Source organism: Paralichthys olivaceus, chromosome 23 (assembly GCF_024713975.1).
Source record: "Paralichthys olivaceus isolate ysfri-2021 chromosome 23, ASM2471397v2, whole genome shotgun sequence".
NCBI lineage: Eukaryota > Metazoa > Chordata > Actinopteri > Pleuronectiformes > Paralichthyidae > Paralichthys > Paralichthys olivaceus.
This window is the reverse complement of record NC_091115.1, coordinates 6,131,155-6,158,155: the sequence shown is the minus strand read 5'-3', so window position 1 is coordinate 6,158,155 and position 27,001 is coordinate 6,131,155. Positions and strand designations below refer to the sequence as shown.

The 27,001-nt window shown below is 44.1% G+C and overlaps 1 protein-coding gene across 9 annotated transcripts in view; it reads left to right on the top strand.

The window, feature by feature from the left end:
* The first annotated feature begins 2,205 nt into the window (after positions 1 to 2,205).
* The window catches only part of pcloa (piccolo presynaptic cytomatrix protein a), a 55,663-nt gene continuing 30,867 nt past the window's right edge, over positions 2,206 to 27,001 (top strand). For 3 of the 9 annotated variants that reach the window (XM_069519557.1, XM_069519556.1, XM_069519555.1), the window contains exons 1-4: positions 6,228 to 6,691; positions 8,731 to 9,925; positions 11,206 to 12,201; positions 24,272 to 26,887. In XM_069519557.1, the coding sequence (XP_069375658.1) occupies positions 6,477 to 6,691; positions 8,731 to 9,925; positions 11,206 to 12,201; positions 24,272 to 26,887 (5,022 nt within the window). In that variant the 5' untranslated portion in view covers positions 6,228 to 6,476. Of the gene's footprint in view, positions 2,420 to 6,227; positions 6,692 to 8,730; positions 9,926 to 11,205; positions 12,202 to 24,271; positions 26,888 to 27,001 lie in introns of those variants that run through there. The other 6 variants (XM_069519562.1, XM_069519560.1, XM_069519559.1 and 3 more) reach the window with 3 other exon arrangements.

Sequence of the window (27,001 nt, the reverse complement as noted above, 5' to 3'; positions counted from 1 at the left end):
GCTTCTCTGCCAACATCTAATTTTCAAATACCAGCCACAAACTGTAACCAAGAGTCTCCCTGCTCTTATATTCCTTGGGGGGGTGGTTTCACTGTACAGGCAGTGCACTCTGGGAGAGCTGTTTCCACATCTGTCGTTAAGAAGCTGTGTGATTTATGTCTGCGATCCCACCTCCTCAACACTGAGCTACAAGGCCGAGAGTCGTAAACAGAGACGCCTCACAAAGCTGCACGGGCGTGTGCAGATGGGACTCACACTCACACACACACACACACACACTGAGCAGTTTGACCTCATACACTCTCCATCCTCTGATTGCTTGGGATTGATGAGGTGATCAATGACCTGTCAGCTGCTGAAGAGAAAAGTGATTCACAACGTGCTGCTGGGTAACGTTGGAGGACTTGATGAATCAACAAGGACTCTTACAGCTCTCTGGTCCAAACAAACCAAAGGAAATAGTTTTTTTTATCAAAGCTGAGTGTTTGGAAACGTTCCAGGTTTATAGAAGTATCTTGGCTCCGGAGGATTTTATGTAACACCCCCCGCCGTCAGCTCTGTAGCTGAATGTCTTTGTGTTTTTATTTGTCGTCAGTGTGACTCATCCTTGTGTTTCGGGCTGAGCTCTTGGGACCCACCACCTCGACGTCACCGGCTGTGACGCAGCACCTTGACAACAGGTGTGTTGTAAATGATTCATGAGCCGCGGGGGCGTTTACGACTTGATTGGCATTCAATCCCACATCATTCCTTTCTAAATGTGTGTGTGTTGAGAGGAGGTAGGACAGGAGGAAGACGGAGAGGAGAGGACATGAAAAAGAAGAGGAGAGGACTGAGGAAATGATGGAGAGGAGCAGATGTTGGAGAGGAGAGAAAATGATGTAGAAGAGGAGGGGATGAAACTGAGGCACAAAATGTGTTGAAAACCACATTAAACAAACAAAATATAATGTTTTAATTATTATATTTGTGTCGTTTTTCTATCCTCCAGTGGTGTGTTTTCATTTCTCACAGCAGCTTGTGGTCTCTTTCAAAAAGGACAAAGTGTCTTCACAAGAACTCGGAGTTTCCAAAGGAGAAGACATCAGAGCAGCTGTCGCACAATCTGAGTGATCTCTGGGAGGATCTGTGAAAAATCCCTTTGAGTTTGAAATGTAATCGTATTCAGGGTATCCCAGATTTATTTGTTTTAGTCTTTCTACCTCATTGCTGTTGTTCTCTGGCGACGAGGTAACGCTGCTGTTACCCCAATCAGCCTCTGACATACTGGCTTTAGAGATTGGCTCCCAGACAACGACCAGTAAATCCTATTAACATTAAAGTCTCCTTCCCACGTCCTTCACCTGAGCACCACAACAACCTCAGTACAATAAATCCCATCGGCACTGATTTCAGATTTTAGTTTAACTTCAACAAAGATCTCTGAAATCTAAAGAGTGAGACCTTCCTGGCAGTGAGACATTTTTAAATCAATATCGGTTTCACTTTTTTGGGTCGTGTTTTACTTGAAATATCTAATATCCCAAAAAATAATTGAGGTTATTTTTGCAACACATATACATGTTGGACTCTTTGTATCTGTGCTGCTGTGTATCTGCAGGAGACAAAGGGACTTATGTAACTCTGACATTGAGCACAGTGTGAATCAGACGTCTTTTGTGCGTCTTCAGGGAGCGACAAAGACTTTAGCTGAGAGGAAAAATGTGTCTCCTCGCTCTGTGAATGAAACATAGACATAAAGAAATCAGCAGAATCGGAGGTTTTCTGTAAATGCTGCATCTATGACGCGCTCCTCCTTCAACACGTGGAGGCCTCACGGCTTCTCTGTGCAGCTTTTGGCATTTGTGGCCTCGGTGGTCTAAAACGCAGTTTGACAAGGGATGAATGTTTGATTCAAGACCTTTTTTCTGCTTGTTTTGTGTTGTTGTTGTTGCAGTCAGTCGCCGGTACGTTCAGTTGACCCTCAGCTGTGCACGGCGGAGAGTTGTGGCAGGACTCCACCAGCTTACGGCACAGAGCGGTGTGTGATTGGCCTCTCTCTCAGGAGAAAAGAGGATTACAAGTGGGCCTCTTACGCGTGTGCATGAGTGTTTCTTTGTCATCAGGGTGAGTAGCGTTGACACACCCACCAGTGTGCCTGTGCGCGTGCATGTGTGGGAAGGAAGAGAAGCGAGCCTCTGTGGCTTTAAAGGTATTTTTAGTCGACGGTGTCTCGGTATCTCGGGGGGAAGTTGGGGTTGAGGGTGGAATTAGACGCGTGCCAGGTAGTTAAGAGGGATGAGAGAGGCTCAGTCCTAATGTAGCAGGAGTTAAACGTCACTTGCAACTGCACCGTTACTTGGGAGGCGCCTCTTCACACACTGAGGATACACACTCATCACACAGTGAGGATACACACTTCTGCAAACAGGAAGTAAAGGTATGTAACAATTCTGTCTGAGAAGAGCAGGGTACCTTTAGAGGAGATCAGAGCTGTTGTGGGACATGTACAGTCTCAAAGTTGTGATGTGTCTTTACTGAGTCGTCTCATGATGTAAACCTTCATCAAGTCGTGTGAGTTCAGTTGAGTTTTAGCAGCATCACTGACAAAGACATTTTGCTTTTGTTTCCATCTTTGCACTCATGCACCCCAACTGAGTATTCAAATTTAATGAACACAGCTCTGTGTGTGTTATCTGGTTACCAAGCTCAGATTACAGGGAGGCTGCACAGCACAAAACACACACACACAAACACACACACACTCTTTTAATGTACAGGAGAGGAGCAAATCAAACATATGAAGTCACTGGGGGAAAGTAATGAAATATATTTCCAACTTTATGCAACTTCAACCTTCATATTGCACCTTTTAATTATTATTTATTACTTTTATCTTGAGTCGATTTACTTCAGTTTTATTGAAAATATTGTGTGTGAATGTGGCTTTGAGTTGTCAATCAGACTTATTGGTTTGTATAGATACTTTCCATTTACCATATTCTATACCTCAAAGGCAGTGATAGGTGTGTGTGTGTGTGTGTGTGTGTGTGTGTGTGTGTGTGTGTGTGTGTGTGTGTGTGTGTGTGTCTATAAACTGCTGGGTTTGCACATGCTTCAGAAAGAGCCTCTTGTCCCCGGGCCTGTGTTTGATGTTGCATATTTACACCTGTGTGTGTGTATTTGTGTGTGTGCGTGTGTTTGCATGTGTCTGCATGTGTGTGTGTGTGTGTGTGTGTGTGTGTGAGAGTGACTGTCTGCCTGTCCGTATGTTTGCTCTGCATGACTGGATGCTTTTGTCAGTGTGCTCATATGAATATGTGGGTGAGATACAGGGAGAGAGAGAGAGAGAGGGTGGCAGAGAGAGCATGCTTCCGCCTCACAGCATAGAGACAATCAGGCCATGCCTCAGCAATCGGTGGGGAAGAAGAAGAGGAGCAGAGCAATCGCTACACTACCATCATTTATCACTGCAGACAGAAACCTCACCTCTGCCTACACATACTCAGAGGTGAAGAGGAGGAGGAGACGGAGAGGAAGGAGATGGAGGAGAGAAGTATTTTTACATAAAGAAGATGACGTAGGAAAGAAGAAAATAATCAAGGATGTGGAGGAGAAGAATGAGAAGGAAGAGTCAAGGTCACGAAGAGGAAAGAGCAGTGACTGGGAATTGAACTCTGCAGCTGTAAAGACTGGAAGTGGAGGGAACCAGCTAGTCTGACACTGTGTGTTGGTAAAAGACATTTTTTGTCTTTGGTTGTTTTGGTTGTTCATGTCGAGGTACTCTGACGTATGGGACACTTGGTCAGTGAGGCCCAAAAACAGCTTGGATCAATAGTCGACTTTCAAAAGATCTCAGTGAAGGAACCCTTATGAATCGTGACCCACAGTCAGGTCATCTACACCAGGTTTGGTGTAAGATAACATCGGGTGACCATGGCCAGGCCTCACCTCAGCCCTGCTACAAACATCCAACCAACATTCAGCCGGTTGTTACTTCTATTCATTCAGACCCACAGATGGCAGCTCTGCACCATTTCCTCCTCAGCCAGGCACATGGACCAAATGTGTGAACCTGCTGTTCAACATCTGTAAAGCTCACTAATTAAAAATATTATATAGTAAAACATAAAAGTGTAAAAATGACAGGGTGTAGGATTTTGAGGGATCTGCCCGGACTCCTCCTCCAGGAAAAAAGCTCAGTATGTAAAAGCATAAACTTTTTAAACCATTACGCTGAAACTAAAATGAGAAAAAGAAATTGTCTGTGTCGTCCTTTCAAAACACCCGACATCAAGACTGTGCAGTATCTTACATTCTTCACACAGGACCTGCCATCTCACATGGAGAATTCATGTCTATACTGAAGCTTTTCCATGTATCAAGAACAACAGCAGAAGCACTGGTCTTTGTTTTTTTCCCCCCTCTGCACTAAATGTAGTCCCCCAGCCCCCTCTCCCTCCCCTCCAGCCCTGTCCAGGTACTACAGTGTGTTTGCTGGGTGCTTCCAGGACACATCTGCCCCAGAGCTCCACAGACACGCAGCAAATGAGCACTTGCTGTCATATTGCAACACATCTGCTTGATGTACAGTCGAGCTGACGTATTTTAATATCCTACGCGCTGGCTGTGCATACTGTCAGCACAGTGGAGCTCAATGTACTGTAGGCTTGTTTTGTGGGCTGATGTAATGCAATTGTGTTATTTTGTTTGCATTGTGCGGGTGTGTAATGTTGTTTTATGTCAAATATGCATCAAACTGCAGTCGCTGTTGGCTTTTCATTACTCAGCTTTGCTATATTGTGATCACAGCAGCAATCAATTCTTCACAAGGGGAGAGGAGATAAAGAATTCATCGTGATTTATTTGGCCTCAGACAAACTGATTCTCCTCTGTGCCACTGCACATTAACATATTCGAGAATATGAAGAGTTGGATTTGAAATGAGACGTCGTCTCTCTGCTGGCTGAAAAGAAAAACAAGCATATGAGGTGTCATTCATGGTACGAGACATATTAACCCATTCACGTTCATATTATTTGTGTTTTTCTATATTTCATGATATCATCTTCTCTAAAATTAGACATTTTGGACTTGTGCTGCCGCGAGGAATTTTGTTGCTGTGAACAGAATGATAAGTCCAGAGAGGATGAACACACACATACAGCTGAGTTATTATAAATAAAGCCTTAAAGCATTGTTCTAATCCTGCAATATCACAGTACTGAGAGACGTTGAGGTGGAGAGTGTGTTCATACAATATAAATGAGCTTCCACAAGCCTGTAGCCAGAAGCTCCTGACCCACAAAGACTGTTTAAAGCTGTCTCCTCTGCTTTTATCTGCTTTAGAACCAGAATAAAGAAAGTAACAGAACCTCTCATGTCCTCTCAGCTCCTCTGAGCCTCAAGTCTTTACAAACAATCAACCCAGACACATTATTTAAGTGGAGCAGGTTCCCTTTAAAAACCATTTTTTCCTTCAGATGTCTTCTGATCACCTGTCAGGGACGGAGCATGCGCAGTGGACAGGAGCCAGAGACCACAGAGGCTGTTGAAGACAGATAACCAGGGTGGGAAAGAGAGGAAGTGCTACATTTAGATTTCAACATAAAAGCTTTAAAGTGATATTGGGGTTATTTGTTTATTAGCCTTTATTTCACCAGTTTAGTCCCATTGGGGTAAGACAACAACATTTCACCTGCCAAGAATAGCAGCAACACTGTTTCTTAAAATACAATTAAAACCATTAACTTGAGATATTTTACTAAAGCTTTCAACTCGAGGGATTTACATTTTTGAAAAATATTCATATATATATTCATATTCAATTGATTAGTTTGCTGAAAACCTGAAATCTTTCTTTCCCCATTCGGAAATAACAAATCACAAAATGTCCATAAAGACTGAAGATTATGACTCCCAGAATTTAGAATTGTTCAAATTGTTCAAATTGTTCGAATTGTTAAACATCTTTAAAAACCACATCAACCAGACAGCGACTAGATTTTTCTGAGGTGAAAATCAAGCGACTTGATTATTTCACTTCAATATGACTTCAGGGTGTTGACGTCCTCTCCTTCTATGTACGAAGCAAGATGAACATTTTTGATTTGTAGTTCAATCTTAGCATGCTGGGCAGATTAGCTGCCTGTGAGCAAAGCGAAGCAAATTAACACCAACACCGGTTAATTAGGGTTTTATTTTGTAAAACCCACCGGAAGCCCCCTTCAGTGGCTGTGAGCAGTAGTAAACCAGAGCTCCTGACGGAAAACTGTGGTCACCGTGCAGCTGCAGAGATGCGCGACACAGAAAAACAACGAGGGACGAGAGGGATGGAAAGAGGGGACATGAGGAAATAAAGACAAAACCACCTGAGATGCTCCGAAACACCGAGGAACTGCGTCTTCACCGCGCGTTTTGGAGATAATTACGCCGAGGGATCGCGCATCGATCCGGGTAGCAGGGTACAGGGGGGGGGGGGACGGGAGGGGTCGATCATGGGGAACGAAGCGAGCCTGGAAGGAGGCGAAGGGCCGCCGCCTGGGCTACCGGAGGGGCTGGCACCTGACGGGAAGGGCGGCTTCGTGCGGGTCTCCGACGGGAGCCCCGTCAACCTGGCGGAGCTCAGCGAGGAGCAGAGGAGGCAGCTCGCCGCGGCGGTGTCAAGGGCGCAAGGCAGGCAGCCCGGAGGCGCAGCCGCCGCCGCACGAAGGCAGGAGCTTTCTTTAAACAGCATTTATTCATTTCCATGCATTTGAGAGCAGGGGGTGGTGGTGGTGGTGGGGGGGGGGGGGGGGGACAGGACGTGTGGATGTGTTGTGTGCAGCAGCAGCATCTGGAGAAAGATGCTCTGAGGAGGCAGAGAGCCGTTCACGCCCCATCATTCCCTTCTTACAGCAGCTCCCCGTGTAATGGATCAACATCCACATCTGGCACATCTGGTAGAAACACCAGCACCCTTCTCAGAAAACAGCCTGACACCGGCTCTAGTGTTGTCTGACCACGTCTTGTTCCTCAGCTCATTGTGTGTGTCATGGTTTTTAAATGGCTGCTAATATTCCAGGCCTGGAAATATAGTGAACCTGGATGTGTCACTTGTGTGTCTCTGTGTGAGATCACAGACTTAGAGACACACCTCCACTATTTGTGCGATATTTTCGAAATGCCTGCTGGGTAAAAACGTGTCGTGCCCAATGTGTGTGTGTGTGTGTGTGTGTGTTTTTCTCTCCCCACCACCACTCTCAGATTGAGCCTTTAACAGCCAATAAACTTTCATGAGCTGGTCTCTGATATTACCAATCAGACCACTCTTGAATTTCTCTGAATTGGATTTTAATGAGTTGTGTTGGAAACCTGCTGTGTTATGGGGTGAAAACAATATGTTGCCATAGCCATTATGAGTCAAACATTTCCAAACAGATTCTCATAAATCGGGCTGCAACGCTTAATCGATCAGTAATCGACGATTAAAATCGCAGCCAACTATTTTTGATAATCAGTTTATCAGCTTAAGTGTTTTTATAATGTTTAAAAAGTATCAGCTGATATCAATGTCTTAAATGTGATTATTTTCTGGTTTCTTGGCTCCTCGAATGAGAGTTAAGTGAACGTCTTTGTGTTTGTGTACAAAACAGGACCTTTGAGGAGGTTTATGTTAGCACGTTCTGCTTCACATTCATCTTCATTTTTCCATTTTCAATTTACATATTAATAGATAATCACAACCCGAAACAGAATCCTGCAAAGATTCCTCGATAACAAATACACTGGCTTGATGTGTGGCAAATGCTAATTGGCACCAACTGAGGGGGGGGGGGGTGATGTTATTTATATCTGAGCTGGAGATGTAGGGGGAGGGTGTGTGCATCAATATTAATATGACTATAAATAGGAGCAGTTGAATCATTTCTTGCTGCTTTTTAATTTTCAGTTTTGTTGAAAAGTCTCATTTAATGGTTTAACATTGGTGTGAATGAGGCTGGTCGCTGTCCGTGGTGCTGAAATCCTCTCTACAGTGCTGATGCTCGATTCCCTCTCACCCTGTCTGTTATCGTCTCATAGTAAATACAAATGATGAGATGCTGTCATTACAGTGTTAAACTTTATCGCCCGGGAAGGTGATTCAAATGAGACGTAATGACAGAAGCCTGCAGCAGCACGTCTATATGTAGCATACACACGGAACAAGAAATAATATCAATCAATGTGTTTGTGCGCTGATGCATTCCTCTCAGGGTCCAGTTGACTTTCATGCATGTAGTTTGTGTGTGTGTGTGTGTGTGTGCTGCCTGAGCTAACAAAGACTTACCCCAATGGAGGCACACATTCCACCCCCCCCTCTATCTCAATGATCTACACTCCGTGTCATTCAGCGGTATTCACTTTACTGTCAGCTTCACCCCGGGGCTGCTAGCTACACATTTTGTGTTCACTGATGTGTTGAAAGGACCGGAGAGCCAGTGCCACGGTCTCAAGTTTTATTATTAGCACAGTGACGCCACAGTGGAGGCAGCGCAGTTGGCTAATAAATCGAGCAACGATTGAGTTGAAAATGGGCTGAAAACAGAACAGACATCAGTGAGAAGCTGTTTTTCTTTCACCATTATTTTTCAGTGTTTTTTTGAAGCATCTTTTATGGAAACCAAATATTTTTAGTATTTTTTTGGCAATCATCAGATTTTCTCACACTGCCACAGTAAACACAAATTAATTACATTCTCACAAATTCTATCTCTGTTTTCTCTTTTCCAGACCTTCAGAATCTGATGCCCAGCAACGACCCCAACAGGTAGGGGCCTCCAGGGGCCCGACAGGTCTCAGTAAGAGCCGAACTGTAGACGCCTTCAACCAGGGCCCACCTGGCAAGCCCACGCCGGGCCGCAGCCCTTCATCCCTCAGCCTTTTTGAGTCCAGATTCCGGCAGGAGCCAAAGGACCCTGAGACCAAGTCACCCGGCATGTTTGGCTCCAGCTTCCTCAGCGGGGCCAACCCCCTCAGTGCCGTGTCATCGATGACTTCCTCTGTCTCCTCCTCCATATCCTCCATGGGCGATTCTGTCAACATGCCCAAGTTTGGACTGTTTGGGGATGAGGAGGAGGAGGAAGACGCAGCACCTGAGTCCAAGCAGGGAGGAAAGCCCCCAGGGAAGGGCCCTCAACAAGGGCCGGGTCCAAAGGGACCACAACAGGGTGGACCCCAGAGACAAGGTCAAGGCCCCCCGGGGCAGGGGCCAAAGCCAGGGCAAGGACCCAGGCAAGGTCAGGCACCACCAGGCCAGGGGCCCAAATCAGGCCAGGGTCCTCCTGGCCAAGGACCCCCTGGGCAGGCCCCCAGGCAAGGTCAGGGGCCACCAGGACAAGGACCCCCAGGGCAACAGGGCCCCAAACCAGGTCAGGGACCCCCAGGGCAACAGGGCCCCAAACCTGGTCAAGGACCCCCTGGGCAGGCCCCAAGGCAAAGTCAGGGGCCACCGGGACAAGGACCCCCAGGTCAGCAGGGCCCCAAACCTGGTCAAGGACCCCCTGGGCAGGCCCCCAGGCAAGGTCAGGGGCCACCAGGACAAGGACCCCCAGGGCAACAGGGCCCAAAACCCGGTCAAGGAACCCCAGGTCAACAGGGCCCCAAACCAGGTCAAGGACCACCGGGTCCAGGTGCCAAACAGGGTGGCCCTCCCCCACAAAAAGGTGGCCCTCCACAACAAGGACCAGGGAAGTCTGGACCCAAGCAGCAGGAGCCACCTGGCCCCGGGGCTCATCCTGGGGAGCCACCTAAGAGTGGAGGGCCACTCGCTCAGCAGGGGCCTGGAAAGACTGGAGGTGGACTCTGCCCACTGTGTAAGACCACCCTGCTGAACACTGGGTCTAAGGACCCTCCAAATTACAGTGACTGCACTGAGTGTAAGAACCAGGTCTGCAGCCTCTGTGGGTTCAGCCCCCCAGACTCAGCAGTAAGTGACTCAATACTTTTGTTTTCTTCAGTTTTTTTCAGTTTATTTCAAATGTGATAAAATGTATGATTAAGATTTACTCCAAATGATAAATATCTGGTCATACAAACTTTCAGCCTGGTACTTATCTAATCATACATGAGACGGTTCATGTTCTTGGAGGCAGAGGTTTGGAAAAGTCCCACATTATTAAATGATCTGTGTGTGAAATATAAAATGATCAAGTCAGTTTGCTCTGTTCCAATTTAACTTCAAAAACATCATCCTTATCTAATTTCTGGGATAACTTGAAATGTAGTGTCAAGGTTAACCATAAAGTTACCATCTGTCCGAAACGACAGGAAGTTATTGAAGACTGGTTTGACTGAACCATCATATAAAAAATGAGCACACAGTAACAAAATTAGACCAAATAATTGTTGGCACTGTTACAGTACAGTTGATTCCAATTATGGCCTGTTGGTTTCTATTCTCTGAGCCTGACAGAAGGGAGTGCATCTCATACGAGTGGCACACCATTTGAGCAACAGAGGGACCATATGGTTCCAGGGAATGTTGATCAAGGTGACTCATGTCATGGCCACAGGAAGATACTGTGCCAGCCAGCGCGGACACTCACCGATGGGACATCAGCAGAGCAGAGCAGAGTGACTGGTTCACTCTGAATAAAGTCTCAAAAAGCTTCATGCTGTTTGCAGTCACAGTGCATGTTACAGTAGTATAAGCTGCTTTTAGGTTGGTTGAACTGACTTTACATAATAAGCACAATAATAAAACCATTCTTTCTGTTAAAATAATGTTTTAAACAACTGTATTTAGGTCTTTACGGTCTAATTATCTAGAGTTGAGATGATAAAGGGGCGAATTAAAAGTATTTATTTATGAAAAGCATTTGTCTCTCTACTCGCAGTCAGATTAAAATAATGACGTGTATAAATAGCATTTTTTTTCATTCTGAGTTAATTAAAAACAGACAAATCACTAAAATGTATTCATTATTATTAGTAGTTATGCAACTGTTGCCAGATTTATATTCACTCTGGGTATAAAGGAGCGATTTGAGAGGAGAAAACAGGATTCAGCATCATTTGAAACACTAATTAATGGACGTGTCTTTGAGTTTGTGAGCTAAACACAAAGAAAACGGTTATTTTAGGGGTTTAATTTTGTATGCCTGCCTGTGTTTATGCTGTAATTAAATGTGCCATTGATGTCCACGCTCATAACAACGAGGAATCTTGTTCCAGTCAATTCTAACCCATGTTTTGTGTCATGCACAGGGTAAAGAATGGCTGTGTCTGAACTGCCAGATGCAGCGGGCGATGGGAGGTATGGATCCCCCCAGCATGACCAAGCCCAAACAAGGCTCTGCCCCGCCGTCGCCGCAGAGACAGGCGCCTGGCAAGCCCGGCAAGCTGTTGATAAAGCAACAGAGTACCACCGACCAAGGGTTAACACCGCCAACCACGCCGAGGCAGAAATCTCCAGGTCCTACCTCTCCGGGACCTCTTTCCCCAGCCTCTTCGGCAGGATCACCCAAAATTGACCCCAAGACAGGTCGTCCCATCCAGCAGAAGACCACTCCTCAGCAGTCGCCATCTAAGGCCAAACAGGAGTCCAGCTTCTTCGGGGGGTTTGGAGGTATCAGTTTAGGAGGCCTGACCGATACGGCTAAACCTCCTGCGGCTGGTTCTCAAGCGACCGAGTCTGTTACAGGGAAACTGTTTGGTGGTTTTGGCGGTTTGATGGAATCATCAAAACCTCAGGCACAGGCTCCGCCTAAGCAGGAGGAGTCAGTGGCTGGGAAGTTGTTTGGCGGTTTTGGAGGTTTGACAGAATCGAAATCTCCTGCTGCTGCTTCTCAGATGTTCAGCTTTGGATCGTCCCTCTTGAGCTCAGCCACCAATCTCGTCACGGGGGAGGATGAAAAGGCAGCGGAGTCTCCACCTGACTCCCCTGCTGACTCCGGACCAGGTTCCCCTCCTGACTCCCCCTTCTCTGCGCCTGGATCTCCTCCTGATTCGGACTCTGCTCCTGACACCCCACCTGCCAGATCCAAGAAACCCCCCAGAACCATCTCTGTGGAGCAGGAAGAGAAGGCCCCAGCAGTGCAACCGGCACCTGCCCCGACCTCAACTACCAAGGAAAGCTGCCCTCTCTGTCAGGTGGAGCTGAACGTGGGATCATCAGACACACCGAACTACAGCTTCTGCACAGAGTGCAAGAAGACAGTGTGCAATCTGTGTGGATTCAATCCTACTCCCCACTTAGGAGAGGTAAGAAGCCTCATTATTGTTACACTTTTCTCAAGTTCCACAGCTTCCTGTGATTCCAACACACTGCACCTCCCAGTAATTTATGCATTCTGTCGTATATAAATAGAACGCAAACATCCTCTAGATGTTTCATTGAAATAGGTCACTGAAGAGATACCATCAGGAGTTTTCAGCTGAGTGTTTTTTCCCACAAGCATCCAGCAAACTGCTCTGGAATGAGGATAGCATGTTATTAGCTGCACTAAATGCATTAGTTTACCCCAAATAGACAGTTTAATGTCATTTGCACATATTTGTCCACTGACAGAATGGTTGTGGTCAATTACGCAGCATTTTAACAAGACAGGCTCATTCCGATCAGGCTGGTTTTTGTCGACAGGGCGGCCAGAAATGTGAGGATCAAATGGGGCACTTGAGAGAATGGACACTTGACACTTGTACTTTGTATATGTACAGTGTGTGTGTGTGTTTGCTTTGTGGACAAGATACACAACTTCAATCCCATTTTCTCTCTCTGAAATCAGGAGATATGTTTCTGTGCAAACGCACGTACAAAATGATTGCTTGAGTGTTTGTGTTTGCGAGAACGTGCCATGGTCTTTGTTTGCCTAATGATGATATGGAAACCGAACATTGCCTGCTTATCACTTGAGGTGTGGGGGACTGGTTTGCCTGTGTTACTTCATTATGTTCCACACAGAACAGATGGTTCTCTAGGGAGTCCGATCAGGATTCTATGGGAACAGAGGCCAAAAAGCGCTTCCGCTTCAGCATGTAGGCCAAGCACTAATATATATATACTACACCCACGTACTATTCTATGTGTACAATCCTACACTGCGTCACTCATAACCGTCTTGAAGCCACACATTGGTTAAACGAACAAAAGCTAAAGGTCAGTGACAGTAGAATGTTGACTTACATCCTCTTGATGTGGTCATGTGATTCAGGACAGAGTCACATGTGAGCCAGCTTCACGTGTTGGCTTGTGGTTTAAGTGAGTCTTGAATAATCTGCTGTGTATTTCTGGCTCTCTGAGGAGCCTTATTCTGTAGCAGCCAGCAGATCTAAGCTGCTGCACCACCGCTATGTTCACAAGCTGTGACAGTCTCAATGGAAATCAACTTTTATGTTGTAGGAATATAACTAGAAGACGAATATTGATTTCTAAGAAATATATACTTTGCTTTCAGTGTGAGTCAGATATGAAACTGGGTTCTACGAGTGATGAACTCCATTTTTTTGGGAGGGGGGTATAAAATAATCAGTAATCAGAATCTATAGGTAAAAGTTAGAAATAGTCGTGATATTGATTTGAAGTCATATCTCTCAGCCTCAGCGAGTTATCATCTAGCTTTTCTGTCAGAAAATGTATGTTTCTAAACTTGTGTTGTTGCAGTTTTAGAAAAATTTTAAGTCATGAATTCAACTATATCCCCTTCCCCTCGGTAGCATTCCAAAAACAAGATGTCTGCCGTTTGTTTACAGCACTGACTGAATTTCTCTGAAGTTTGGGGATTCTCTTTCTTGCGGCTCTTAATTGCTTGATTGGAAAATGGGGAGCTGAACTGCAAATCACTTCATTTAGGCCAAGCACGGGGAAAATGTAATTATACTGGAGAGCTGTGCCACTGATGTGCTAATTGGTTATAGATTGGTCGTTGTTTTAAAAGCCAGGATCGTCAGCTCAGCTTTGGTTTGAACGATGGTTTGAGCCAGATGCTGGTACGAGAACGAGGAGTCCCTCTTTGAGGCATGCAGGAGTAAATACTTTTAATAATTCAGTGAAAATAATAGGATTTGGTTGAACTTGAGAACACGTCAAAGTGGGGAACTACTGCAATATTCAGTTGGGGACACTTGTACACACCCAGCACCACGGTTGAGTCACCCCCCCCCCCACATACTGTGCCTCGCTTCTGTGTCATTCGCTGTCATAAAGGCCGTCAGCAAGGGTTCATGTGCTGACGCATGTGAGTGGGTCAGAGTGAGTGTATATGAATGTGTGCTTGTGTCTGTGTACTGAACAGTATGTTTTATTTGAAAGATTGATGACTTATCGAGTATGAGATAAACCGTGCGGGCGGGTGTGAGCTTTCAAAGTGTAGGTGCTTGTCTGAAGGGTTTTTCATGACGATACGTCCGAGTCCACGTGAGAATTTAGGAGTTTTCTTTCTACTGAAATACTGAAAAGGTGAGAGTGCATGTGTACTCTATCGTCACGTGTGCATGTGAAGGTGTAATCTCTGTTTCCTAAAAGGATTTAAAGGGCAAGAGGAAACCTGTCATTCCTATCGAGGCTTGATCCCAGACTCAGGTGTCGGCGCTTAATCCACATCAATATGAGTCGTGAAAAAAGGCACCACAGAGAGAACAGCACTCACCTTAATGGCCCCTCTTCCTTTCTTCCTTCCCCTCCGGCCATCTTTGTCACCTTTTTTCCAGAATATCTTTAAAAATCCCATCTCTTTTATGTCGTCTTTCTGTGCATCCTTTATTCCCCTAAATGTTTTTATATGACATGGGGGGAAACTCACGCAAAGCCTTTGGTATTTTTGGTGCTTATCCTCCTTTCAAACACAGAATTTTCTTTTTGTGTCAGACTCCCTGTGAATTCGTGTCTAGTGCTGCTCAGCGCTGCTGCCGTGGCTCAGGCTCCATGTCATGTTGCCCTTATCGGTAATGAGTGTGCTCGTTGGAGAAGTCTTACGTAAAAATGGGAGAGGCTCCACTTTGCTAACAAGCACAAATCGAGGAATCCAGATAAGAGACTGTGAGCTGTGAGCTACACCACCAAGGAAAACTAGATTTTATCCTTGTTTCCAAACTCAAAAATATATTGAGCCACAAACACCTCATAATCATCTGTGGTTCATGGAATAGCCTGGTCCAAGTCCAAAAAAAACCATATCACCTTATATCTGTGTATTTGTTTAGTCAGATATTATTTTTCACGATATTATGACGATCACACAAAGTTTTTCACCCACTGGACGACTGTGATTTGCAATAATATATCAGATGGTCTTTAATTATTAAAAACTCGAAGGCTGTGGGTAAGAAACTGAAACGCTTTGTTCCAAACTCCCTCATTATTGTGGCTATATGAATCTACATGGTAAAAACCTCAAAATCAAAATGGATAAACAAAGTTATAAAGTGACTGGTTATCTAAGTATTTTACCAGCTGTACAGTACATGTACTCTAATATACAAACCATGAGAGTGTCTGCTATACTGTTCCCATTGTAGTTACTGAACGATTGTGGTTTGGTGAGGTTGAGGAACAAAAACGACTCAGATATGTTAAGATAGTTCCCACCAGCTCCTCTGACGCTCGCTAAAAATGGCACGTTGTGGTTTTACTAGAGGATGATGTGTCAGACTATTTCTTTGCAGGCGTAGTCATTTCCTGCCTGGCCGCCTCCAACGATAACATGTGTAATGTATCCCAATGAGATTAGAGTTCTGCATCTTAAATTGTCCCGTCACCAGATCCGTCTTTGATGACGGGTCTGTTGTGATGCTGCATTGCGATAATCTCTTGTTTTTTAATATACACAATCATCAGGATTCGGTTTAGGCCTCTGTTATAGTTATAGTAAAGATTCTGTGAAGCCACTGAGTGAATTTAAAGTTAATTCAGTTTCCTTGCAAAAGACAAACCAGGCATAGTTGTGCGTGCTTGTCTCCTTTGGTCCTGCACATCCTCAATACGCCCACACTCTCTGCGTGGTGATTCCTGTGTCCTCCTTCCTCATTGTTATTCTGTGGCTGTGCCCATGAATCCTCCCACAGTCTGAGCCCTCCGGAGTCAGATGAAAACACTCTGTGGTCACACTGTACGGACACATGTGTACATAGTAGTGTGTGCTTACAGGCTTTGGTATATTTTCCAACTACAGCTTGAGCTCATCCTCTGGCCTTGTGTTATTCCCTTTTTCCTCTCTGTATCACAAAACCAGTTGTTAGAGGAATCTGTCTCTTGATTCCTGTTTGTGTTGATCAGGTTGATCTGTATCGGCAGCTTAATACGAGGCCAGTGGCCTCACAGCTCTGCCATCGCAAGCCCACGAGGGCGCAAAAATAGTCGCTGCCACAAAAGAGAGACACAAAGGGCGAGAACACATACAACTGTAGGGCAGCTCTCTCTCTCTCTCCCTCTCTCTCTCCAGTCTCTTTTATCGCTGTTTTGTTTTCCCTCTTCCATATTTCCTCCTTTAAAAGCGTCTCTCTGCTGCCCCAGGCAACCCACAGAGTCCCCCACATGGCCACCTTGGAAGCCATGAAATGGACATTATTTTTAGACGTTAAGGTGTATGTGTGTCTGTGCAGAGCTTTGGACAGAATATGTCTGTTGCAGAGCCAGTTTCACTAGTTTGACAGTGTAAATGCTGGTTCATGAAAATGGAAATATTGCACATATTAAATGCATTTGTCTCTTAAAACTAAACCCAGGACATTTTTCAAGCTATGACAAGTGGTTCACTGTTGTTTTAGAATTTCCTCTGATATTAAATGTCCTTGAGGCCCTAAAAACATCCCTTTTCTTTTTATAGAACTCCCCTCCAGCTCCTCTCCAGAATTATTTTCAATTATCCCCTTTCTAATTTACTGCCGCTTGTATGCTTAGAGAGGTCCAGATTTTAGCCACCAGACCTTTCATGCCAAGTTAGACGGGGAGCAAAGCCAAGACACAACGTGTGCCAACACTGAAGCTGTGGTGTGACGGAGAGGCAAGGACAGACAGCAGAGACACTTGAAAACACAAACACAAACACACACACACATCCTGGCAATGGCCTCAGCTAGTTAGTATAGGCTCTGGAGAGACTATGATATGGGGTGAAAAAGCGAGTGGGCTACTCTGAGCTTTGTGGATGGATTCTCTGACTCTGACGTCCTCCATAAAAATTGATATGCATCAGGTGAGGCCAGCAGCATGAGTTCCGGATTAGGAAAATGGCTTCACCTAGGAGGTGAGTGGAATAGCTTTTTATTCCCATCATTTAAGGTGGTGCTGTTTATATTTATGGCAGACTGAGGCTTCTCTATTTATTTCCAATTAAATGGTAAAATGCAAAATCAACAAAAACACATGATCCAGGAAGAAAAAACAATCAGTATACATGTTGTGCATTAGAGTCCAACTGATATGGAGTTTTAATTAATACAATTAATAATTATTAATGACTGTAAAGAAAACACACATATTGAACTCGAATCAAGAATCATTTGAATGTAAAATATAAATGCACACATTTTCTGCTTTGTTTATCACTCAGGCTCTGACACACTGTAGATTGTAATGGTGTAAGAAAAAGATGAAAGAGAGTTGGAAACAAGTAGCGAGCTCACAGACGGATAATGAGTGCGGACTTGATGGACTGGAGGCTCGGAACAGAGCGAGCAGAGAAATGGCCGACAGAGAGAGAGAGGAGCCCAACGGGGCGCTTGACGTGAGAGGGTGGAGGGGTGGAGGGGCGGTGTCACAAAGGATATGGGCGCTAACCCATTCTGCCCTGAGCAGTGCAGCCCATGACATCCTGACTGTTGTGGTTTGTTTTAGTGTTGGTGAGTCAGGCCTGTGTGTCACATTATCAGAACCTATAGGCAGAATTCACTGTCAAGATTTTAAATAATAAAGGAAGAAGTCACCAAAAGAGCACTGGTCCTCTGTAGCATGATGCTGCAGCCGTCATGCATGCATTGAATTTACATGTACAAAACATGCATGTGGGTACTGTACACGGCTCAGGCAAAGTACATCAATGATTTTTATTTCACCGGTTAATTTAAACTCAGCCACAGTGATTTGCATTGTTTGTTTTGCAGCATGCTAACATGTCATTTACTTGATGGATAAATGGAAACACAGCCTCCTTCTCCTCTGTGAGTGTCACTGCCTTTTTACACAATATAACCGGAGCCCACAGCTCATTAAGCCTAACCTTTACACTGAATGGAGGAGTGGGTGGGAATCCCCATCACCCCCCACCCACACCTCGTTTCTTCTCTCTTCTCTCCTCTTTCTGTTTCCCTGACTTTAGTCGACGTGTGATGTGAGATTCTTATGCACGAAAAGCAATATGTCTGTTTCAAACCATGTCACCGCCCACATACTTCCCTAAGCCCTTTACGTTGGCGTGGTTGTTAAACAATACATCCTCTAGAGGGCAGCGCACAGTCGAGAGTTTCCGACAACTACAAACATGGCAAAGGCGGAGGAGGTTGTGATAATGTACCTCTGTTATAAACAGTGATCAACAACTTACTCACAAAGTCTCTCCTCAAAAAAGTTCAGCCATTGTTTGAATTTCCTCCTTGTGTCTCACTATTGGCCACACGCTATGATTTATCACGGTTCCGCTCAGTTTTGTCAGTTTTGTCTGATCTGTAGGCTAAGTTCGGAGAGAAGGCTCAGTTTCTGTATACGTATCCTAAGTTGAGTGTGATGAACCATAAATCTTTGCACTATAAGAGTCTTAAAAGTCCTGCAGACTTTGGTGATAAGTTTCAGTGTTTCATCAGTGCGACTGCTTCATATCACATCTCAGTCATTATAATGAAAATACTTAGTGTAGCTTTAAACAGGTATTCCCACAAACTAAATATGCACACATTTATTTTGCTGTGTGGCCTGTTGTGTCTCACATGATATGTCAAATGACTCAATTTCTATCTCACATGTGCTCAGATTATGAGGTGGGTTGTGAATACACAAACATGGATGCAGACCAAAAATGCCCTGAAACAAATGTCCCTCCTTAATCCCTGGGCTCAGAGTAAATATAGGCCCTGTCCCACACCTCTTCCTTTGCGTCAGATCCACTTTAAAAAAACAGACTTGCTCTCTCAGTTTTTCACTCACCTGCCAGGGGAATATCAATCCACCATGGATCGCAACATTCTTGTCTAGGGAGAACAGAAACACTCAGGCTCTTGTTTGTCGTCTGTCAGGTCTGAGTCAGATTTGTGAAGAGAATTGGATAATTAACTTTTTCTCAGCCCTCACCTATCCCACTTTACTCAGAGGGCTTTCTTCCTGCAGTCTGACCAGCACAACCACAGTCCTCTGGTGCAGGTTACCAAGCAGCTGAGGGTTAAAAGCACTTTTCTCAGAGGCCTTTTGACAGAAGCGTTGGATTTATTCGTCTTCACAGCGCAGATTCTGCTGCTTATTCTGGGATTAAAGCCAACAGTGGGATGGTTTCAAGCCCACTTCTCCGACCCGAAGGCTCTCACCGCTCACATAACTATTCAGTTTCATGATTTTAATGAGGATTACATCGACACGTGGCCGCGCATGCAGCGGATCGAAGCCCCGATATGGACACATCTATAACAGTGGGACATTTATTAGGACATAAGATCTTTTTTGGCTTGCAAAGGAGCTGATGCCTTGATGTTCTGCTCGCAGTCTAGTGCATTATAATTAAGTTGGCGGGGCAGAAACACTCATCAATGAGAGAAGGGCAGCGACAGACAGATTTTAATTTTAGCAAGAGCTCCAGCACTGAAAGGTGAATTGAGCGGTGCTGAAAGGACACTGGCCTTTAAACAGCGTTATTATTAATATAATGAGCTAAATGAGGATATATTGAATTTTCCTTAACTTAACATGGCCATTCATCAGTGTTGCTAATCCATGATATCCATCCAGTGTTTGGGACATTGTCAGCAAACAGCAATTTTCAAATAATATTTCCCCGGCTGTAAATTTTTATCAGGATCAAATTTCCATATTGTGTTATAATGGAATTTCATGTTTCTCTTTCCAAGCATTCATCAAAAAGACATCCCATGAGTCTTAACCACAGATGCATCATCAAAACCTTATGTCGTGTAGAATAATCTGCTTGTTATCCTGGTTAAAATAGCAAGATGTTCAATTATAGATATGCATATTAGCATATTGAAAACAACATGTCGAGAAAAATATGCTTATTTTTCGGTCTTGATTGATGCCACTTTCATATTTTTTCAATTAAATTAATTCCTAAAAATAGCTGATGGATAACTTGTTGTATTTCATTTTAATATTGTGGTTTGGGGATTTTTTTTGTTGGGAGCAGTAACTAACTTCTTGGGGTTATTTTGGCCCAGGCATGCTAAAAGGTGGATTTTGTTACTTGCTCATAGCAATGAGAGTAGTATTGATTTTCTTTGCAAGAAAGCAAATGAGAATGTCACCCCAATTGTATTGATTTAAGCAGTTTATTCTTGATAAATAACGTTTCTCAATTAATTAAGTATTCAAGTAATTCATTGCCACGAAGTGACCTCAACTGACTCTTCAATCTGCAGTGTAACATGTTATCATCATGAGCGATAGCTTGTTCTGACATCCCAGCTCATGATTTGCAGATTTAAAGGGTGATAAAGTCAAACCTGTTGGCACTCACTGCGGACGAGTCACCTCCAGTAACTGTTAAGCTCCTTCCACTGCTTCACCCTCTACCTCGCTGCATCATGCCTTTATCTGAAGTCTTATGGTTAATTCTGTTGCTTTTTCTGACCCTGACTCACGCACGATTATTATGCTGTTTCTCACGTCCTCACATCCCCGTATAACCCCTGTATTCCATCCTTTCATCTGTCCTTTTCTATCTGCATAGTCATGTTATAGATCCTCTACCTCGCCCACTCTCTGTGCCAAGCTCTGTCTAATTTTAGCTGGGTAAAACCCTTGTAGAATCCCTCGTCTTAATCAAAGAGCTGCACTGACCTTCACAACACTCCAGCTCCCTGTTGGAAACAATAACCGAACATGGCTACAGCCCATCTTGTCTCGATATCTGGTTGCTGTCTGCGGTTTTCAGTTTGTCTCCACTCTGTGTCCTTGGAGAAGGTTGGGGAACGATGGAAAGTTTGGAGCATTGGCGCTGGAGTCTGATGTTATTCATTCATGTATGAGCTTGTGTTTGTTCAAGAGTATCATGTCAGAGCGAGTTGTCAATTCCTTCCAAGGTGTTTCTCTACTTTATGTGTCATCAACACTGTCACAAACTCATGTCTGTGTTGGTGTGTGTTTGCTCTTTGGTGTCTATGCACATGTAATATAAGAACACGTTTTTGCAAGGTGGGGGAATGAGTCCTGAGCTTTTATGAATCATCCACTGTGTCGTTTGCAGAACTCATATCACACGGAGGCGTATCACATTTATTTGAAAGATCGCTATTTATAAACATTATATAAATACATCTTTCTCGTTAGTGCAGTGTTGAGATGAGCGTACCATCCTGTGGGACTCTGTGGATTCACTCTGTAAATGAAATTTGTCATGGATGTGCTGAGAAATCTCCTCTGATGACTAAAAGACTAAAACTGTGGTACCCATTCATCTGTTGATAAATGACAGGTATTGAATTATAGTCTGTTGGTTGGTAAGTCACTCGATCTGTTTCCTTTTGTCACAACTATTTGATGAATTATAATGATGAAATTATCAGTACAGAAATTCCCCAGATGATGATGCCAAGTGTCTCTATTGATCCGCTGGCTAGTGCCACAATCACATTGCAATATTCTTATTTTAGCAAGTTATCTTACCAATTGTTGGATGAATGTTTTCTTCTGGAAGAACATAACAGTGGAGCTCACCCTATAAACACAAATGTCTTATTGACTAACTTGCCAAACATACCCCAGTGTTAACCCCCACTGCTCCAACCTGCCATTCCTTGTCCAATGCTGCATTAAAGGGATTTCATTCGTTTGACGGATTGTGAACGTATCATTACTATTAGCATTTAGTTTAATGCACCACTATTGATCCATTGATCAAAATTATCTCTATTGAAAACCCTACCAGCAGTGACAGAGAAAGCAGGGAGCAGGTCATATTTTACTCTATAATCTGAGGTATAACCTGATCCAGGGAATCTTGAAGGGTAAAGACAGACTTACTCTGTCTAGACATCTCAAATGTATTGAATTCTGTCTGTTAAAGTCAGAGCTGCCAATGCTTCCCTGTGTAGCTTTCAATAAAGCCAGGTACAGTTAATGACTTGATGGCCTTTCAAGGTGATTGCTGCAAGGCCTCTCTGTAAGAAATACTTTGGAGACTTGGCTGCTTAGCAATAGTGATTTAAATTAACATATCTGGAGGTTATTCCAAATTACTTAAAAGGATGGGTGAGGTCTGCAAAGTAGCCATGAGAAACGCTGTGGCCAAGTGTTTTAGGCAGCAGTAAAAGCTTTAAGTGTGCCTGTTGTGATGTGCTGATAACATCGGTGATGACTGGCTCTGCAGGAGCGGAGGCTGACCGATCGTCTGACTGAGTGACTTTTCAGCATTTCCTATCGTCGGCCATCTCTGCAGCTCTCAGTGCCTGCTTTTTCTGCTTTAACTGATAGAGCCGTCAAGCCGGAGAAACTCCCACCTAAGTCATCCCAGCAGGGACGGGTGGGAGGGGTCATGTTGTTAGTGCATGTTGCACACGCAAATGCAATCACATCTGTACTGTGTCCATCATCATGTCTGAGGATTAAATGGATTTCTGTCGTGTTGGGAAGGCAACTCAGTAACGTCAGCAAACCTGAGAGATGGAAGGAAGACAGGCATCTGAAAAGATTTCCATGAAACTTGGTGGAAGGATTGGGCATGGGCCTAGAAAGAAGCCAAATTTGGTTTGGATCAGGACAAAGGAGCAGATGCACACATTTTTTCTTGTATCACTTTCTTTAACACTGCCTTGGCAGAGCTATGGTCTCTAATAATGTCATTCTATTTACCACTTAATTCATCTTCTGAGGCAGCTTCACGTACACATCTCATAGTTTGGTACATGCCACAGAGATTTGTATGCAGGTGTGTCATCGTAAGTTTAAGCTTCTGACTTTTTAGGCATTGACTACAACACGGGCAGCTCATGCCTTATTTACTCTGACTGTGCTGCTGCAACATTGTCTCTGTCTCCCTCTTCTATCCTCCTGCTGTTCTTCTCTCTCACTGTGACTTGAGAGTTGACACGGTGGGAGAGGTGGTTTGTCTGTTTCATGGCTGAACATGCAGCCTGTGATCTCTGAAGCCCGACTTTAATATAAATCATTCTGTTAAGCCAGGCAAAGGCATTTCTGGGGTGAATGTGACACAGATCAGCGTTTGTGTGTGCATTTGCATTTATAGCCAAAGTATTTTTTCCTCACATCCCAACATGATGATTATTTATCATCGCAATAATTTTCCATTAAACAAAACTGCTGGATATTAAACTCCAATAATAGCTGCAGCCTTTGAATTACAGCCTCCAGCAAGGCCCTCCGCCTTGGTGCATTCCTCTGGAGCCCTGTGTTTAAATGAGTAACCCGGGACTGTGCAACACAAAAAAGATTGAAGAAGCCATGATTGGACAGATTCAGCACAGCAAGCAGCAACATTTAATATCTGGGTTAAGGCATCCCAGGTGATATTGGTCAAATATTGTACTCAATGAATAAACAGCACAGATTATTTAAATCAGCCTTCACCATTAGATTAGAGGTGTTACTGAAACTAAACACGATGTTCAGGGCGCACAGTCCTGGGGAAAAACAGCTGTGATTTACTTACACATTGAATGTTTGTTAGTGCCAAGGTTTAACGCAGTTTCAAGATATGTGCACAGTTACGCTGTGAAGTTTAAAGCATGCATGCCCAGGCACACCAAGTTATACAATCATTGAAACACAAATACATATACTATGTTAAGTCTGCTAGATGAAATGTCTGCACAGGCCACCCAACCCTGTCCGACATGCTTTGGTAAACCTCTGTCCCATTACCATGCATTATGCATGGGCCTGTCTCTTAAGTCCCATAAATGTAAAAGCTTCCTTTGAAATAGAAGAAATTCCACTGGAGCCGTGTCACAGTGACGTCTTATCTACGTAGAAACATAACGGTGTATTCATGAAGACAGCTTATCCATCTGCAGTGTTGTCACACATATACGCAGTGTGACTACACATATACTGTATAACATATCTGTGCCATTACTTATTTTCTAATTTATTGGTAGAAATCATGTTGCAGAAAACAATTTTGTAATTATGTACTAACAAGTTGTTCATATCTTTGTCTTACAGAAAGAATGGCTTTGCCTCAGCTGTCAGACCCAAAGAGCCATGTCAGGCCAGCTGGGAGACATGCCACCTCCATCCATGGCCTCCCCAAAGAAGCAGCCACATGCTCCTGCTCCCTCCACCTCCCCTACCCCTGCTGCTGTAGATAGCAAACCTGTAGTAGCAGCAGAATTAACCCCACCAACTCCTGAGACCAAGGTAGAACCTGCAAGCGCTCCCACACCTGATTGTGCATTAATTCCCCCTGATCATGATAACTCTCTTCCTGTTAGTGCCCCTCCCCCTGAAATCATTCCTCAGGAAACTCAATCAAATGAACAAAAACAAGCCCAAGCAGCTGAACCAGTGTCTGAGCCAGTAAATCATCCTGAACAAGAAGCTCCAATGTTAGAAAGCGTAGTTGAGAGTGTCCCTGCAGTTGAGCACCAGCAGAACAGCACAGAGAAAATAGCAGTGGACCTTCCTCAACCTGAGACGGGTCCTTCTAATTCTGTTCAACAAACACAGAGTGCACCTGTCAGTGATTCCCCAGCAGCACAGCAACAACAGACTAGCTCTCTGAATGCCAGCGAGGACCTTTCTGTCTCTTTAGAACATGAAAATCTATTGACTAATACAGGTTTAGACAAGACATCAGTCCCTGCTGAGGTAGAAGCAGAGCCAAAGATTTCTCAAAGTGAGGCGGCAGCTCCCCTGACAGATTATGAGAAAGTGGAGCCAACTACAGAAAAGCTTCCAGAAGGGACTGAGAATTCACTCCAGCCGAAGCCTGTCTTGGTACCCGAAGCAGTCACACAGGAAGTTTTAGTTAACCTTGATTCAAAGCCAGATTCTACTGAAAAGAAAATAATAGAATCAGAACTTTGTAAGCCAACTGAGAAACCTTTGTTAGAGGAAGCCCAAGATACTCTTGCAGTGACAGTAGACACAGCTCCTAACATGGAGAAAACAGACATCACAGAAAAACCTGAGGCCGACAATGTAGCGTCTAATTCAAAGAGTGAAATAACCGTGGAAGTAAAGGCAGAACCAGAGAGAACAGTACTCACACAAGATGCCCCTCATTCTCCGGTTGAGGCTGAAGAACAAATATCTTCTGTAGACCATGCTGAGGTTCCTAAACTTGACGAGACCCAGATAGAATTAAGGCAAGAGCCAGCAAAATGCATAGAATCCGAAAGTTCATCAGTGTCAGAGAAGCGTCCCGACTCAACTTCTGATGAGAAAAGTCAGTCTCAAAAAGTGGAAAACAAACACATAGAAAAGGAAACAGAGCCTGTGCCAGCAGATGAGTCACTCCCTGTAGCTCTGGTTCAAGAAAATGAAAAGAAAACTGTTGAGGAAAGGGTTATTGAGAAAGTTATTGAAATACATGAGAAGGCTGGGGGGGAAGCAATAGAGGACAGTGCTGAGGAAGTTGTTAAAAAAGACACTGTTGAAGAGAGGCTTGTAGAGAAGGTGGACATTGAGAATAAATCATCTGATGGCAAAGCCTGTGAAGATGCAGCAGGTGAGAAGGATGCAGCTGCAGGGAGGGCGCCAGAGGTAAACGCTGACGCAGGGAAATCTTTTGAAGAAGAGGCAATTGCACAGGACACAGCTGGGAAGGCAAATGACCAGAAATCTCTAGAGGAGGAGCTTAATAAAGCAGAATTGGTTCGAGCCCCCTCGTTTACCAAAACAGAGAATGTTTGTCCTGAAACAGAGAAGCAAGTATCAAAAACAGTAAAGGAGCAAGAGAGTGATGCTGAGAAAATGCCAAAAGATGAGATATCTGTAGAAAAAGAACCAGGAACAAACAATAAACCATCACAGTCCGAGGAAAGGCTTGTTGAGACAGTATCACTGACAGATAAATCAGAGGAGATGACAGAGCCTGTGATCAAAGCAGAGATTGAAGCGCAGAAAGAGAAAGAGCAGAAACTTATCGATACTATGTCAAAAGAAGACAATGAATTTGAAGCAGTAGTGGAGCAGGAAGCTGTGACTATGTCTGTTCTCCCATCTCCTGAGTCTAATGATCAAAAGGGGGTCAGTGTTAAGGACTTGGTGCAAATTACAGAGATGACAACATCTGCTGCTGTTGATAGTGAGACACAAATCAGAGATAAAGAAGATGAACACATTCTGGATGAGACAGAAGCTGTTACACAAAAGGCCAAGTGTATCGCTGAAAATCCACATGAGGTAGCGACGTTAGAGACGTTAACTCTAACACTCAGTAATGAGAAACAGTGTGAGGAACTTACAGAGCTGTCATTCAAAGAGAAGGAAACAAAACTTGACAAAAAAGAGGATGAGTCACAAACTGTTGCTGGAAACATCCGGGAAAGAATTTCATTATCAGAGGAAGACACAATCTGTGACACAAATGGCTCTGCACAGTCTGATGTAGGAGAGAGCACAATATCAAAGAATGAAGTATCAGAGACATGTTTTGATAATGGAGGTGAATCTCTGTCAGTAGCTTTGGTCCCTTTAGAAAAACCTGAAACCCCAGCCTCTGTAGTTAGTGAGCAGGACAAACATCCAAAAGAGGAGAAAACTAACGTGGAGGAGAACAAAGAGGCAAAAGATCAGACTCTGGGAAAGCCCAGGGAGGAAGATGCAGTCGCTGAGGTGACCGTAGTATGAAGCCCACATAGTAGTAGATTTTATGAATATCTTTCTACGTCCTTTGCTTTATTTCTGCTGTATTTAACAAAAAAATTATATACATAAAAATGAAATACC